This window comes from Moschus berezovskii, chromosome 27, assembly GCF_049115385.1.
Source record: "Moschus berezovskii isolate FMDL1 chromosome 27, NW_MosBer_1.0, whole genome shotgun sequence".
NCBI lineage: Eukaryota > Metazoa > Chordata > Mammalia > Artiodactyla > Moschidae > Moschus > Moschus berezovskii.
Window position 1 is genome coordinate 14,122,358 of NC_142486.1, and position 17,365 is coordinate 14,139,722.

At 40.0% G+C, this 17,365-nt stretch overlaps 1 protein-coding gene across 5 annotated transcripts in view; it reads right to left on the bottom strand.

Moving 5' to 3' along the window:
* Nucleotides 1–1,325: 1,325 nt before the first annotated feature.
* The window catches only part of TPST1 (tyrosylprotein sulfotransferase 1), a 95,424-nt gene continuing 79,384 nt past the window's right edge, over nt 1,326–17,365 (bottom strand). For all 5 annotated transcript variants that reach the window (XM_055409964.2, XM_055409959.2, XM_055409963.2 and 2 more), the window contains 3 exons: nt 7,045–7,095; nt 4,607–4,653; nt 1,326–1,906 (listed from right to left, as the gene is read on the bottom strand). In XM_055409964.2, the coding sequence (XP_055265939.1) occupies nt 4,636–4,653; nt 7,045–7,095 (69 nt within the window). In that variant the 3' untranslated portion in view covers nt 1,326–1,906; nt 4,607–4,635. The remainder of the gene's footprint in view (nt 1,907–4,606; nt 4,654–7,044; nt 7,096–17,365) is intronic.

A 17,365-nucleotide genomic window follows, 5' to 3' on the forward strand; every position in this document is an offset into this window, starting at 1 on the left:
TGCCATCCAGCCATCTCATTCTCTGTCGTCCCCTTCTCCTCCCGCCCCCAACCTTTCCCAGCATCAGAGTCTTTTCCAGTGAGTCAACTCGTCGCATGAGGTGGCCAAAGTATTGCAGTTTCAGCTTTAGCATCAGTCCCTCCAATGAACACCCAGGACTGATCTCCTTGCAGTATAAGGCAAGTTCAAAGGCATCGATTCTTCGGCGATCAGCTTTCTTCACAGTCCAACTCTCACATCCATACGTGACCACGGGAAAAACCATTGCCTTGACTAGACGGACCTTGGTTGGCAAAGTAATGTCTCTGCTTTTTAATATACTATCAAGGTTGGTCATAACTTTCCTTCCAGTAAGTGTCTTTTAATTTCATGGCTGCAATCAGCATCTGCAGTGATTTTGGAGCCCAAAAAAATAAAGTCTGACACTGTTTCCACTGTTTTTCCATCTATTTCCCATGAAGTGATGGGACCAGATGCCATGATCTTTGTTTTCTGAATGTTGAGCTTCAAGCCAACCTTTTCACTCTCCTCTTTCACTTTCATCAAGAGGCTTTTGAGTTCCTCTTCACTTTCTGCCATAAGGGTGGTGTCATCTGCATATCTGAGGTTATTGATATTTCTCCCAGCAATCTTGATTCCAGCTTGTGCTTCTTCCAGCCCAGCGTTCCTCATGATGTACTCTGCATATAAGTTAAATAAGCAGGGTGACAATAGACAACCTTGACGTTTGGAACCAGTCTGTTGTTCCATGTCCAGTTCTAACTGTTGCTTCCTGACCTGCATACAGGTTTCTCAAGAGGCAGGTCAGGTGGTCTGGGATTCCCATCTCTTTCAGAATGTTCCACAGTTTATTGTGATCGACACAGTCAAAGGCTTTGGCATAGTTAATGAAGCAGAAATAGATGTTTTTCTGAAACTCTCTTGCTTTCTCCATGATCCAGCGGATGTTGGCAATTTGATCTCTGGTGCCTCTGCCTTTTCTAAAACCTGCTTGAACATCTGGGAGTTCACGGTTTACATACTGCTGAAGGCTGGCTTGGAGAATGAAACATTAAAAACTGCAAAGTGTGATAAGATGATATTGTGAATGAGGTTCGCAGATAGGACATCAGGCATCTCTCTGAAGTTAGACTTTATGGAGACCAGACAATTAAGAAGGAAACAAAAGAACAGGATTCTGAGACAAAAGGATGATAGTGGGTCTCTCTGAAATAAATTACAGCAAAAACTCCACTCAGAATATCTGAAATACAACAACTGAAGAAACTTTGGTTTATTAGATCATCATCTGATACGTCTTATTGCTTCTCTAAAATCACGGCAATGAAAACATGTAAACTAGCAGAGTGCTTCACATTTAAAGCTTTTATTTTGAAAAATAAAATACAAAAGTCATCAAGTTGTAAATGTATGTGGTAATTCCTCAACTTCTCAGAAACAATACAATGAATTATTTAAATAATTAAGATATTTAACATTATCCACATCAAACATTTCAACAGGTACAAATGTTCTACAAAACATTAGAACAAGTACAGACAACCTAGCCCAAGATGAAAACGGCCCAATTTTGCTTACAGGATCCCATTTTTAAACCCTCCCCTTGAAAACAAAGTTTGGAATCTGGTAAGAAAAGATGAGGGCCAGAGCAGTTTTAACAGAAAGCACACATCCCCGCTGGGTTCCTTCTCCGCAGGGCTGTGCATGTAATTAGGATCGAGAGTGCTGTACATGGGAAGCAGGTCACTCAGGAGGGTCCCAATGTGTGCTGACATCCCACCCTCTCAGGTGAAGGAGACTGGCAAATAAGCAGGAGATGGAGACATGGTACACACACTCCACTGATCTCAGCAGGGGACAGCCAGTCCTAGAAATTTCTCTGTGGCCAAAAAGGCAGCAGTCTTCCCTAGGGCAGACAAACAGAATGCATTAGAGGTGTGTACTCTAATCTCACTCAATCTCACTTTGTTCTTCCCTGCATGACACCACTTCCTTTCCAGCTGTGAGCCCAGCACAGGAGGGGAGACAAGCAGGGGGATGGACCATTAGGAGAACAGCTGCTTCAGAAGGACTACTGGAGAGGCACACTCTCCCTCAGTTTGGGATGCTTTTAGATGCCTGCCAGGAGCTTTGATATGCAAAACAAAAGGATGGAAGCCAAAGCAAGGGCTGCTCCTGCCCACTTTCAAATGACTGCAACTGTCGTTTGCAATTGAGGCAACTCTGGGGGCATTTGACAGGGATGTCAAATGTCCAGGGGTTGGATCCTGACTGTTTAATATAAAAAGGTGGATACTGAGGCTCTTTAAAGGGAGCCTTAGGAGATACAGTGACTGCTGTTCATACACCAAAGGGATCCCAAAGACAAGACGAAAGACTATAACTTGACTTGAGATGCCTTGGTGTCATCCTAGCTTCTCTTGAGTTCTTCTCTCACTGCATGGGGGCCACTACAGGCCCCGACAAGCAAACAAGGATGTATTGCCGCTGTAGTGGCAACTCCAAGCTGGAGTCATTTGTCCTGTAAAACAGCTGGTTGATAATGCACCCCTGTATGAATGTTTCCAGGAAGGAATTCATCTATACTTTTTTTTTTTTGGCTGCACTGGGTCTTAGTTGTCGCACGTGGGATCTTTAGTTGTAGGATTTGAACTTTTGAACTCAGTGGCGGCATGTGGGATCTAGTTCCCTGACCAGGGATTGAACCTGGGCCCCCTGCGTTGGAAGCATGGAGTCTGAGCCACTGGACCACCAGAGAAGTCTCTCATCTATACTTTTGAAAATATTTTGAATAAACAAAATCACATAAGGCCTAATAACGGCTGTTATACCTGTATGCCCACCGAGTTTAAGTCTATATTTAGCATTAGCTCCTTAGCAAAAGACAATCATAAATCCTAAAACCTATGAATAGTATTAATTCACTATCGTTGGTAATTTTGACATAGCAGTATTCCGGAGAAGGCAATGGCAAGCCACTCCAGTACTCTTGCCTAGAAAATCCCATGAATGGAGGGGCCTGGTAGGCTGCAGCCGTGGGGTCACTAAGGGTCAGACACGACTGAGCGACTTTACTTTCATTTTTCCCTTTCACACATTGGAGAAGGAAATGGCAACCCACTCCAGTGTTCTTGTCTGGAGAATCCCAGGGAAGGGGGAGCCTGGTGGGCTTCCGTCTATGGGGTCACACAGAGTCGGACACGACTGAAGTGACTTAGCAGCAGCAGCATAGCAGTATTCACTTTTTCTATCTGTAATCTATTAATACACGGCACGTCATAAAAGTCTCTTATTCAGACTGAATTTTCAATCTCAGTTTTCTCATCAGTAGAACAGAAAAAATACCACCTACTTGCCAGACTTGAACGAAATCATTCATATATGTGTGTGTGTGTGTAATGTATATATGGATAATTCATAGATCTTAAAGATACCATTTATCATATATTATTTATATACTATATATATGTGATGCTTGGTATTTCATGCCTGGTATGGAGTATACAGTCAATACATGGCTATTATATAAAGTAAAAATAGAACAGCAAACAAAACTATGACAAAAATCATAGATTTTAATGAAAGCTTTTCAAGTTCCAAATGGTTGTAATGGTCCCCAACCTTTTTGGCACCAGGGACCTCAACAAGCAAACAAGGGACCAGTTTCATGGAAGACAATTTATCAATGGACCAGGGGTGGGGGGATGGTTTCGAGATGATTCAAGCCCATTACATTTCTTGTGCACTTCATTTCTATTATTATTGCATCAGCTCCATCTCAAATCATCAAGCATTAGATCCCAGAGGTTGGGGACCCCTGGTCTACAGCATTTCAGCATATTCAGACCAAAATGGAATCTTAAAATCTGGGAGAGTAGTGTGAGGTCTGAACAGCCATGTCAGGAGGTCTAGGTTCAGAACTAGCTTTGCCACTGGAATCCATGACATGTACCTGATGACCACTCAGATAGAAAGGGGGCCAAGAAGGCCTGCCTCACACTGTAGCCCTTAACTACAAGACAACGTGGCTTATAAACATACAACACTATAAAGAATTAACATCAGCAAGGGCAGACTTGAAAAACCAACCAAGCAACTCCCAAAAATATTAGCACAAAAATGTTGGCAGATGCCGCACACAGAGGAAGCAGCATGGGTGGTGAAAGAATCCCGAGCTGGAAGTCAGAAGACAATACTCATTACCACTGGGTTCTTCCGACCTGTGACGTGAGCTTGACCAATAATCTGGTCTCTCTAGGATCAGTTTCCTTATCAGCAAACAGGTGGTTGAGGGTGTTTCTTTCAGCTAAAATATTTTACCATTTAACACCCCTCCTCATACTGAAAATAACAACTAACACTGCGTGTTTACTGTGTGTCAGCTTCTGGCAGACATTATTACGGTTCATTCTACCAACCTCTTCCTTACATTGTCCTCACTTTACAGATGAAGAAACTAAGACACAGAAATAGTCCGCTCAATGCCACACACAGTCAGATTCCAATCCAGGTGAACTGACTCCAGAGCTGTGCTCCCCACCCCACCGCACTGCCTCCTACGAGAGTGAATCCCAAAGGTCCAGGCCAGCAGTGTCCCCAACCTCACCTCATGTGTGTAAGAGGTTCCTGGCTCTGCTATTCCACTTGCTCAGACTGTGGAAAGGAAGCAAAAGATGTTTTAAAGTCGGTCAGCATGAGAAGTGACTGCTCTTGTTGAAATATCAGATGTAGCTTGCAGGCTCTGATTAGACTTCCTAATGAATTCCGTCTGCTACTGCTGACAGTAAAGAAGACTGGCTTTTGTCTCTGGTTCCTAGTAGGGAGACTAAATCCTTGGAATTTTCCAGGTAACATGAATGTCTTTGTTATTTATGAGCCCCTTAGATTATACCTGAGTGTCTGCTAAGAGATAAAATGACTCAGTATGAGGGCTAATCACAAGGAAGACCAACCTGTGATTTGAGGGCTGGGGCCCTGACCCAGCTCAACTTCTGGGTAGGGGACTTTGGGGATTGAGTTCAATTCTATGACAGTGAGTCAATCAATCATGCCTATGTAATAGACTTCCATAAAAAACCACTGGACTGCCAGGGAATTCCCAAAACTGTAATCTTAAGTACAGTGCTTTCTTGAGTTCTGTGAGAATTATAACTAAAGATCAAACGTGGGGGTTCTGTGGGCTTCAGTTTTATCTTTATTAGGAGTTAAATCAAAGCCTTTTATAGGCTCTTTTCTAAGTACCTATGTGATGCATTAAATGAAACTAACCTGAACAGGGCGCTTGAAGTGCCTATACTAAGCCTTTTATCTATTTTTTGTTATCTTTTCCTTATTTATTACAGAAATTCTCCATACTGATGAATCTTTTGTTTCAAAATTTTCTCCTACCTAAGGTGTACTTTTTTATATGATGCTTTCTAATAAGTAAACATTCTCAATTTTAATGTAGTCCAACTTATCCATTTTAAAATTAATGATTAGTATTTTTATAATGTTTAAGAAACCTTTCCCTCTTAAGGTCATAAAGATATTCTCTATTGCCTCCTAAACACTTTATTATTTTGCCTTTCACAGTGAATTCTATAATCAACCTGGAAAGGATTTTTATGTATGCTGTGAATCAGGGAGTTCCGATAAATTTCAATCTCAAAATCCCTTTCTTGACTCCTTCAGATTTACTATGCAAAACAGCCTTTGTATTGGACACTTCTTTAAGACTGCCTCTTGGATTATTCTCTGGCTCCAGCTGCCATAGCCTGTAAGTGACCACTTGTTCATGAATTCACCCAGATTTCTGGTGCATCTTGCCCAGCCAAGGCTCAGGGCCCCTGTGCCCCCTTGTTTGCAAAAGTTGATCAAAGTCTTTGGACAGACCAGGAGTCCCCTTGAGAAGATCTCTTTTTCCTCTGACTCTTGAGGACACATTCCAATTTCTCACACATAAAAGTAATCAGTAGACAGTTTTTGAATAAATGGAATGGATGGATGGATTAAAATTAAATATATGTTAATAGGCATATACCATGAAAGTAGTTTAAAATACTCAAGTAATATGTATCAATTATTAATGGCTGTTAATAATTAATGGCTGTTTTAAGACAAGGATCTGAGAAGACAGAGTTTTCAACCTTGGGTGAGATACAGCTACTCTTAGAGAAAAGCCTGTTTAGTCTTGCTTCAGGCAACACGACTTCATACAGTCCGTGAGGTTCCCCTCAACAACCCAGATCTGGAACAATTTTAGCGACTGAATTCAGTGCTGGGTCCTCATTTCCTATTAACAAGCTAATTGCTGTTAGCAGCAACCTGGAAGTGACATGTATTATCACCATGCTGGACAGGGACGTCTTCTCTCGGCTCAGGCAATAGTCACTGACTTCTTCCTACGACTACACAGGAATGGCAGGAGATACGCTCTTGCAGGACTCTCTGGGCTACTCTACATCTGTTGGCCATAACAACACCTATTCCTCTTCAACTCAAGAAACAATACTGGAATCCAAGTAAGTGATTGTGTAACATGACAAGGAGACCTCTGGATCTGCTTTAATTAACTTTTTAAAAAAGTAAAAGTTATAAGCTTCAAACTCACATCACCCATTCCCAGCTTGGAAACTTGGTAGTTGAAGGCCAATGACTGTGTGTAAAATGTATTCATAAGTCTTCTAGGCTCCAAATGAGAAAAACTAAAAGGCAATGGATGTACACGTAATATGAATAAAGCGTGGCTGTACATTATTATTTCAAGTAAGGTATCATAAGCCTGGAGCAGATTCACCAAGGCAGGTTCCTTATTTGTGGAATACTGTGTGGTTTGTGAGTGACCTCAAGCAATCAGATTTTAGTTATCAATGAAGTATTTCCCTAGCTTTGGAAGACACTGAGCCCTCTGAAATTGAGACTATGTTAAGTGATTGTTATTATCAACAATTACCAGAAGCCAGTCTTTCTACCCCCAGCACATATCGTTATCTCTTTGAGAGGATGACTTCAGTGCAAGAGCCCATTTATTATTACACCAAGATGCAGAAGCAAATACAGTACCTGAGGTTTTTCTTTAAGAAATTCAGGTAGCTGAAATTCTCCTTTATAGACCTAGAAAAAAAATAAAAGCCAAGTATAAGTTTAAGGAAATAGGTACTTTCATCATCGCTTTGGGAAGCTTGCATTGCCTGATGGTGGGTGGGTTCACTGCTTCATTCTTGGTGAGTTTGGGATAGGAAGGAAGTCTGTCAGTTCAAGAGCAGCAGAGTTGAGGACTGAGTGAAATTTCTATTCACTCTGACCCCACCTGCTCTACTCTTGCCTCAGGTCAGTTCAGTCACTCAGTGGTGTCCAACTCTTTGCGACTCCATGAATCACAGCACGCCAGGCCTCTCTGTCCATCACCAACTCCCAGAGTTCACTCAAACTCATGTCCATCGAGACGGTGATGCCATCCAGCCATCTCATCCTCTGTCATCCCCTTCCCCTCCTGCCCCCAATCCCTCCCAGCATCAGAGTCTTTTCCAGTGAGTCAACTCTTCGCATGAGGTGGCCAAAGTATTGGAGTTTCAGCTTCAGCATCAGTCCTTCCAATGAACACCCAGGACTGATCTCCTTTAGGATGGACTGGTTGGACCTCCTTGCAGTCCAAGGGACTCTCAAGAGTCTTCTCCAACACCACAGTTCAAAAGCATTAATTCTTCAGCGCTCAGCTTTTTTCACAGTCCAACTCTCACATCCATACATGACCACTGGAAAAACCATTGCCTTGACTAGACAGACCTTTGTTGGCAAAGTAATATCGCTGCTTTTTAATATGCTATCTAGGTTGGTCATAACTTTCCTTCCAAGGAGTAAGTGTCTTTTAATTTCATGGCTGCAATCACCATCTGCAGTGATTTTGGAGCCCCCAAAAATAAAGTCTGACACTGTTTCCATTGTTTCCCCATCTATTTCCCATGAAGTGATGGGACCAGATGCCATGATCTTAGTTTTCTGAATGTTGACCTTCAAGCCAACCTTTTCACTCTCCTCTTTCACTTTCATCAAGAGGCTTTTGAGTTCCTCTTCACTTTCTGCCATAAGGGTGGTATCATCTGCATATCTGAGGTTATTGATATTTCTCCCGGCAATCTTGATTCCAGCTTGTGCTTCTTCCAGCCCAGCGTTCCTCATGATGTACTCTGTGTATAAGTTAAATAAGCAGGGTGACAATATACAGCCTTGATGTACTCCTTTTCCTATTTGGAACCAGTCTATTGTTCCATGTCCAGTTCTGACTGTTGCTTCCTCACCTGCATACAGGTTTCTCAAGAGGCAGGTCAGGTGGTCTGGTATTCCCATATCTTTCAGAATTTTCCACAGTTTATTGTGATCCACACAGTCAAAGGCTTTGGCATAGTCAAAAAGCAGAAAGGCTGCCTGGGAGAAGACTTAGAGTCTCTGAAGAAGAAAGAAAAGCATCCTAATATTCCAAGTTCCAATTATTTTATTAATAGCTGAAAGTAAGCCCTTGACCATCTCTCTCCAGCATCCAACAAAGAATTCACCCAATTTAGAAACAGGCTCCTCCTGATTTCCTTCTGAAATGTCCAGCTTCACTTTTCTAAATGTACCCAATATTCCCATAGTAATTTGAATATTAGGTGGTTCTTAAAATGATATATACTTTTAACTTCATGAAATTTTATAATTAAAAACTGGTACTTTTCAATATGTAAAGTTATGTTTCTAAAAGCAGCAATAATTAGGGAATAGTTTTTAAAAGGTGTGTAGGATCTTTACATAGAAAACATACAATATTATTGAGAGAAATCAAAAACCAGATAGACACGTCCCTTTCAGGGATTGTAATATTCAATACAATAAAGTTGTCATTCTCCTCACAGGATTTCCAATAAAAACTCTAGCATGCTTTTTGGGGGAAGAGGGATGGGTAATTTTAAGCTGATTATAAAAGTTTTATGGAAATGCATAGGGCCAAAAATCATCAAGGTAATCTTAAAAAGAACAAAGTGGAAGGACTTATTCTAAACTATATTAAGTCATTATTATTCAGCTATAATAAGGTTACATTAAACATACAAAAGAAGTGGGGAAAGTAGAAAAAGTAGAAGCAGTAGAAGTTTTTCTTTTCTTGGGCTCCAAAATCACTGCAGATGGTGACTGCAGCCATGAAATTAGAAGACATTTGCTTCTTGGAAGGAAAGCTATGACAAACCAGACAGCATATTAAAAAGCAAAGACATCGTCAAAGCTAATGCTTTTCTAGTAGTCATGCAGGGATGTGAGAGTTGTACCGTAAAAATGACTGAGTGCTAAAGAATTGATGCGTTTGAATTGTGATACTGGAGAAGACTCTTGAGAGTCCCTTGGATGGCAAGGAGATCAAACCAGTCAATCCTAAAGGAAATCAACTCGGAATATTCAGTGGAAGGACTAATGCTGAAACTGAAGCTCCAATACACTGGCCACCTGATGCAAAGAGCTGACTCATTGGAAAAGACCCTGATGCTGGGAAAGACTGAAGGCAGAAGAAGAGGGAGGCAGAGGATGAGATGGTTAGAGAGCATCACCAACTCACACACATGAACTTGAGCAAACTCCAGGAGATAGTGGAGGACAGGGAAGCCTGGTATGCTGCAGTCCATGGGGTTGCAAAGAGTTAGACACAACTTAGCAACTGAACAACAACAAAACATACAAAAACACATACATACAAAAAACATAGCTATAATCAAGACAGTAAGGTTTTGGCACAATGACAGACAAACATATTAATGAAACAGAATAAAGAGTCCAGAAACAGACCCTCATTTACAGATAACTGGTTTACGACAAAGGCGGCCCTGCAGAGCAGTGCAGTTAGAATGAATAAATAAATGTGTTTATGTATATAACGATATACCATCCTGAAATTTTAAAAATGAGTAGTTTAAAAATACTGCTATACCAACAACCTAGATGAATCCCAATACATAATGATGAGAAAAGAGCCAGATCTCCAAAAAATAACATAACATATGTCTTCATTAAAATTTTTTAATATTTATTTGGCTGCACTGAGTCTTAGTTGTGTCATGCGGGATCTTTCATTGTGGGGCATGGATTCTCTAGTTGTGGCGTGCAGGCTTAGTTGCTCCAAGGCATGTGGGACCTTAGTTTCCCAACCAGGGATCAAACTCGTGTCCCCTACGTTGCAAGGCAGATTCTCAACCACTGGACCACCAGGCAAGTTCCTCCATTTAAAATTTTTAAAGCTCAAACATAGGCAAAGCAATTCTGATGTTAGAAATCCGGATAGTGTTTACTATGGGGAGGAGCGGGGTGGTAAGGCTTGGTAAGAAGGATGAGAGAAGCTTGTAACCCTACAAGCTGGTGATTTTCTGTCTTGATATGAGTACTGATTATAAACACGTGTGCATTTTGTGAATATTAACTGAGCTGTGGTTTGTATACTTTTCTGTATGTATACTATACTTCAAAAAGAAAAAAACTGAACGAATTAAGCCAGTAGCTTAAGAATTTACTAGGCTTGCTCTTTCACACACACACAATTTATTTAAGTACAAAGATGTCTCTTTCAACACTGTCAACAACAGCAAAAAACTGAGAACTATTCATGTTAATCAAGTGAAGAAGGTTTCCATCAGCAACAGCTTTGATAACTGTTGAGAAACTACAGAAAGAAACTATGGATTGTTACTGAGAAGAGTAAGTGGTAGCCCCTCGGAACACAGGGACACAGGAACAATCTTCTAAATGGTGAATACTAAAGCCTACTAACGAAGTATTTCACTTGGGTATAAGATGACTTTCACTTCTAACGGTAGCAGTATTCCTTCTGAGACTCAGAGAATGAATGTACTTTTTCCCTGTCTCTTTCTCTGCAATTTCTAAAACCTAGTCTATTCTTTAGGGTCTCTCCAGCAGTCCTAGGAAGCCTAAATTAAAGCACAGAGAAGAGACCTGATATTTCTTTAGCAATGCATCAGACTGGAAACTGAGATGGGGGTGCAGGATAACAACAGTGCAGCTGCTAGGAGGGTCTCAAAAGCTGCCCCCATCTCCTTCATATCTTCAAACAGTCCCAGGTCACTGGAGAGCTGGTCTAACTGCTCTCCAAAGAATCTGCATGTAAGAATCCTGTTTGCTTTAGCCCAGCCTCAGAGTCCAGAGATTGTTCCAGTTTTGTTCATTTCCCCCTAGTTTTACTGAGATACAACTGACATATAACATTGTATTACTGCTCCAGCTTTCTGACATAGGAAGTGTCTGCATCATGCTACACTGACTTCCACGGTGCTTCTGTCTACTATCTGTGGGGCAAGCAGACACTATTTCAAAACAGGGGCTCAAGCCATCAGAATAGGCTTTTTGTTTTTGCTTTTTACCAGATTGTCAAGTCCTTCCTTCTCCCTCTATTCAGGGAACTGAGTCCGAAGCCTCCCTCTCCAAGCCCTGGGCATAAGCTGCTCAGGCCTAGGGTCCTATACCCTGGCTCCTTTATGAACCAAAGCCAGCATGTTTGCCCCAGTACCCCTTCCACTGTTAGCAGGTTTGGTCCCTAACAAACTTTTATTATATTCCTCACATCCTCTCAGGAACCGAGTCTTCTCTCTCTCAGTCTCTTCTGCTAGAATTCAAGTAGAAGGTGCAACACAAGCCCACAGCGTCAAATGGCTAGTCAGTGGCAGAATGAGGCTCAGAAGTCCCCAGCTCAGCACTCCCCCTTTATACTGTGCTCTGCATCTTATTACTATTAGAAAATTCTTATCGTTAAATTCTTCCTTCTCTTTTTGGTTTGTTGTAAAAACTAGCAAGACATAACAGAAAATATGAGTGTGAACATTAAATATTATTAAGTGTCTTCCAGGAATCAATAGTTTCAGAGAGGTAAGGCTTATATGAAGGGGGAAAAAAACCTACCAAAACCCTAAATATGTGATATCACAGATTTAATAAGAAAAACAAAAAGGGGTCAGGATAAGACATCAAACAAAAGGCTCAATCAACAAATAAGTGGGAAGCTGTCTCTTCTCATTATCCTTTAGGGGAAAAAAATGCTTCAAAAGTTAGAAACTATGGTACTGACAGAAGTTAGGAACTTTCTACTGACCAAGCAATTTCTATTTAGTGCAGGAAACCAAGTACAGAATCACTTCTAAAAACAGCGAAGTTAGAAATGGAATTTCCTCTGGCTAAAGAAATAGTGTTTCTGGACAACCTATCCTCTGGTACTAATGAACTGAGGATTTTACTAGACAGAAATGAGCTAGGTACTCAGAATCTAAACGTTCCTAGAGAACCTTCCACCTCAAGCTCTGCAAAACAAGGAAACAAAAGTAGGCTTCTGATTTAGAGGGTGCACTGGAAATAAAAGTAATAACAGCAGCTAAATTTGATTTTCTCTACATCAGGTTGGTGCTGAGCATGCGTTTCATGTTTCCCCTTATCCCACAATCCTTTGAGGGAGGTATTCTCTTCTTACAGATGAAGTAACTGAGGCACAGAGACATTAATTTGTCCAGGGTAGTAAAATGGAATGTTACTAAGTACCACGATTGAACTTCCATTTTAAAAGGGTCGCCCTTTATCATAAGTGACCAGTCCAGGTTCGACGCATAAATTTTCCTGTTCATTTCTTTGCATTTGTGCTTTTTTAATAAAATTCTTTTTTAGAAATAAAAATAAATAAATAAAAGGGTCGCCCTAATGGCTCTGTTTAGTCTGCAGAGGATCAAGGACAGAGTGTGGAGCAACAGCAGCGATCTAGACAGGACAGGGAGGTGGTGGCGTAGGTGGTGCAAAGTACCTTTGTGGATTTCTTCCCCCTAATTATATCGAGATTTCCTAATAGACTAGATGTGGAATGTGAAAGAGCAGAGGGGAGTCAAGGATGACTCCAAAGTCTTTGGCTTAAGCAATTACCAACTGGAAATATGAGCCATCAACTCAGGTGGGAAAGGTTCTGGGATATAACAGATTTTCAGGGGTTCAATTTGGAAATGTTAAGCTTGAGATGTCTACTGGACAACAGATGAAAATGTCAAGTAGTCAGAAATACAAATCTAGGATTCATGGAACAGGTCTGTGCTGGGATATATAAATTTGAGAATCATCAACTTATAGATGGTATTTAAAACTTGATACCTGATGAGATGACCTACGTGCTCAGGGTAGAGAGAGGGAGCAGAGGACTTAAGACTGAGGCATGGGGGTATTCCAACATGAAGAGGTCGGGGAGAAGAGGAAGACCAGCAAAGAAGACTGAGAAGAGGCCACCAATGACAGAGAAGGAAAATTTTAAAAAGTGGTATCTAGAAGTCAAGTGACTCTGACTAATGTCAGTTTCAAATTAGTGGAGTGAGGTATAATCAACTCCCTTGTAAGCAAAGCCTTCAGTTGTGGATTACCTAGAATACAGAGCTAGAGAAGGGAAGAGAATTTATCTAAGCTGCCTGTGAAGCTTCAAAACACCAAGAAAGAAGAGGTTCTGAATACTGAAGCAAGCAAAGCATCTTCTTGTTATTTGTCCTCAGGCCACTTTCCATTTTCTTACAAGATTAATTAGAAGCTGACCAGCCATGCCCAATACCACTTCACCGGCTACCACAGCCTCACCTATAGTAATAGTTTACAATTAAGATGTAAACAAGTCTTCATGGAGCTAAAATGGAGTTATTAACACACCTGCAGACTGAAGATTGAGTCTTCTATTTAATTGAGTCTTTTAGGTCCCTTTTCCTTTACACACATTTTTAACCATCACAAGTTATCTGGATTCAACCTATAGCAATCAGACACAGCAAACAGGAAGGTAATGGGCAAGTACTGATAACTGAGAAGTGGCAAATGAAACAAAGGAAGACACAGAAATTATAAAAGGCAGATAGGAAGCCTTGAGTTCTTTAAGAAAGGGACCCACAGTTCTATATCCTATATAAAGAGAGGATGGGCATCATGCAGTAATTTCCTTTGAATGAAATAAAAATTCAAAGTATGATCAATAATTTACTTAAGAAGGCAAAGAAATATATCATCAAAATGCAGAGGAATTCTACATCAAAATATTAAGGTTTGGTCCTAAACGAGACAAATCTACCCAGAAACCTGACTTTCTAGAATGATAGGTTCCCCAAGGATTTCAGACAGTCAAGTGCTTACAATTTACAGGAAAAGGTGGCAGACATGTTATGAGGCCTAATTCTGAATCTGGCTTGATCTTATGGAGAATATGAAACTATTTCTAAATTATTTTCATGCTAAAAGTGTTTGTGGCCACATTCCCTGAAGTGACTAGATTCGAACAACTAGAATATGGCAAAAGTGATGGAATGTTATTTCTGAGATTAGGTCACAAAAGTCTGTTTCTTCTGGCTTGGGTACTCAAGATGAACAATGACTTAACTCAAAACATTCTTTTAAAATAAGAAAATTTTAAACAACGTCCAGAAACACATACTAATGACCATACTACATGCACTGAAGATTTTAAAGTGCTGCTTTTGCTCATTGTTTTCTTCAAAGTGTGTGCATGTATATACACATATGTGTACAAAAACACACACATTCCGAGGGTTAAAAGATTAGTCTTATAACCTCTGGTTATGAATTCAAATTTCACTGTAAGTTCAAATCTAATTTATTCCTCCTTTCTGCCTTCTTCCTTCTTTCCATCCTCTTTCCAAGAGTGCTCAAGTGAACAGAATTGGATTACTTCTTAGTTCATGACAAACTTTCATCATTGGTCCATGCATGGCCTGATATTTATTTTGTTATGCAATTCACTATTTTTAATAATATAAAAAGCATTTCCCCTCGAGAAACAATGATAGTTTCACATGCAGAGAAAACACAACTCCAGCCAGATATGATAATGCAGAAAGGAATCTAGATTTTGAAATTTACATCTTTAATCCCACTGGGCTCTTCTGGCCCACTAGAGACTCATTATCGCTAAAACACAAACATGAAACAGCTGATAACATGCATGTTTACATATTCTCATTTGTCTTAAAAGTATTCTGGCAGCTTTGCAAACCTCAGACTGGGTTTCTGCAGCATTCAACAATCTTGTGTTACAAACAATGGACAGGTGTTATTAATACATTCCCTATATCAAGAAGAAATATATTAATCAGTTCATAAGCATCATCTACTCCTCCAAAAATGTTTTTAAGAAAAAGTGTATTGACTTTTGGGGGAAGCTGGACAAGATGGATTGGAATGTCAATTGAACTGGGAATGTGTAATAAATGTCACATAGGAACCTCTACAAGAAAGCAGTATAAATACAGCAAATTTAGCATCAGGGCGTTGATTTTCAGGGGAGAAAAGTTTAACATGCAGGATGATTAAGAAACTGTATCAGTTTACTACAGGATACTTACCAGGCAAGAATACATCTCTATTCAAAGGTAAACGTGTTGAACATAATTTTCAGTAACACTGAAGGACAGTTAATACACACAGTCAATAAAAATTTCATCAATTTCCTTTCACTGGGGTGCTTTTTCCTTCTTTTCTCAAACTAGGAACTTTTAACTTATCCTTTAAACATGACAATCCAGTACAGCCAGTTCTGTGTTCACATAGCATCCCAAATGCCTTAAATTTATGGCAGTTATCATGTTGAACTACAGTTAGTTACACATTTATTTCCAGCATACTTCTTAAGGAGAGGGACAGAGCCTTAATTATCTGTATATCCTGGATGCAGAGATGAATGGACAGTTGGACAAAAAAAGAAATAAATGAAGAGATTCCTTCATAATGGTCTCCATTTTTATAGATGATGGACTGAGAATAGTTTCTGAGGCCAACTTACAGTACAGATTAAGCAGAGCCGCAGAAGAAGCAACTCCATTGGGCCCTCCCTGATTGGAACCTACTGAACCTTCAGGGCTACATATGACATCATGTTATACAATACTGTTAACTCATTCTATTCAATTCTACTTTTGAAATAAATGAATTCAAGAATCGACCATTAAAAAGAATGAAATAATGCCACCTGCAGCAACATGGATGGACCGAGAGATTGTCATACTGAGTGAAGTAAGTCAGACAGAGAAAGAGAAATACCGTATGACACTGTGTATAAGCAGAATAGAAAAAGAAATGCTACACATGAACTTGCTTACAAAACAGAAATAGACTCGCAGACTTACAGAATGAATTTATGTTTATGGGAGGAGGGATAGTTATGGAGTTTGGGATTGACATGTACACACTATTATATTTAAAATTAACCTACTGTAATATTGTACAGGGAACTCTGTTCAATATTAGGTAACAACCTAAACCACTGGACCACCATGAAGTCCCAGGAATTTCTATTCTTAAAAAGACAGCCTTAACGGAGAGAAAAGGCAAAGCAGATAAGTGTGAGAACATATGTGAGACACATAAAAACATCACACATCAAAATATGCAGAGAATTTCTAAAAATTATTAAGGAAAAAGCAAATGATTTTGTAGAAAATTGGGTAAGAGACTTGAAAAAGCATTTCATAACATATTCAGTGGCAAATAGCATGAAAAAGGGTTTGCTCTCTTTGGCTATTAAGGAATACTCATTTTAACCATAATAAAACATCACTACACTCCTATAAGAAAGACTAAAATTTTAAAAGATTGACTCTAATATTGACGATGTAGAACAACTGAAATTCTCATACACCTACTAGTGACAGAATATAGTCACTTAGCATTATCTCCTAAATTTGCACATTCAAATGCCCTCTGACCTCATTCATTCTGTGACGGAAAAGATTAACTTAGCAGGCCTATTTTATTCAAATGTTGCACACTCCCAAGAAAGGCCTATTTTCAGGGCTGCTCTTGGCTGGCTCCATGGATCTGAGCCTAGAATGTTCTGTCTATAGGAATGTTTTTGCACGTCTGAGGCCTTGGGCCGGCTTGTCCCAGTTTGAGCAGCTAGTTTATGTTAGTAATTTATTTATGGTGAACATCTGTTTTTTCTCTGGGGGGTCTACATGCCTACATGACCAATCCCCAGTAAAAACCCCTGGATTCAAAAGCTCTGGTTGGCTCCCTGGTTGGCAACAATTCACATGTGTTGTCACACATGTTGCTGGGTGAGTGAAGCAAATCCTATGTGACTCCGCTGTGAGGGACATTTGAAAGATAGCACCTGGTTTCCTCCAAAGTTTTTACCCCATGTGCCTTTTCCCTTTGTAGGTTTTACTTTCCATCTTTTTGCTGTAATCAGCTACATTTGGAAGCATAGGAATTTTAAGACTACTGTCTTGGAAAATTCTAATGTAACTCTCAGGCATATTCTTAACAAAAGTGCATGCTCATTTTCATTAAAAGACATGTACAAGGATATTGTATAAACAACTCAAATGTCCAA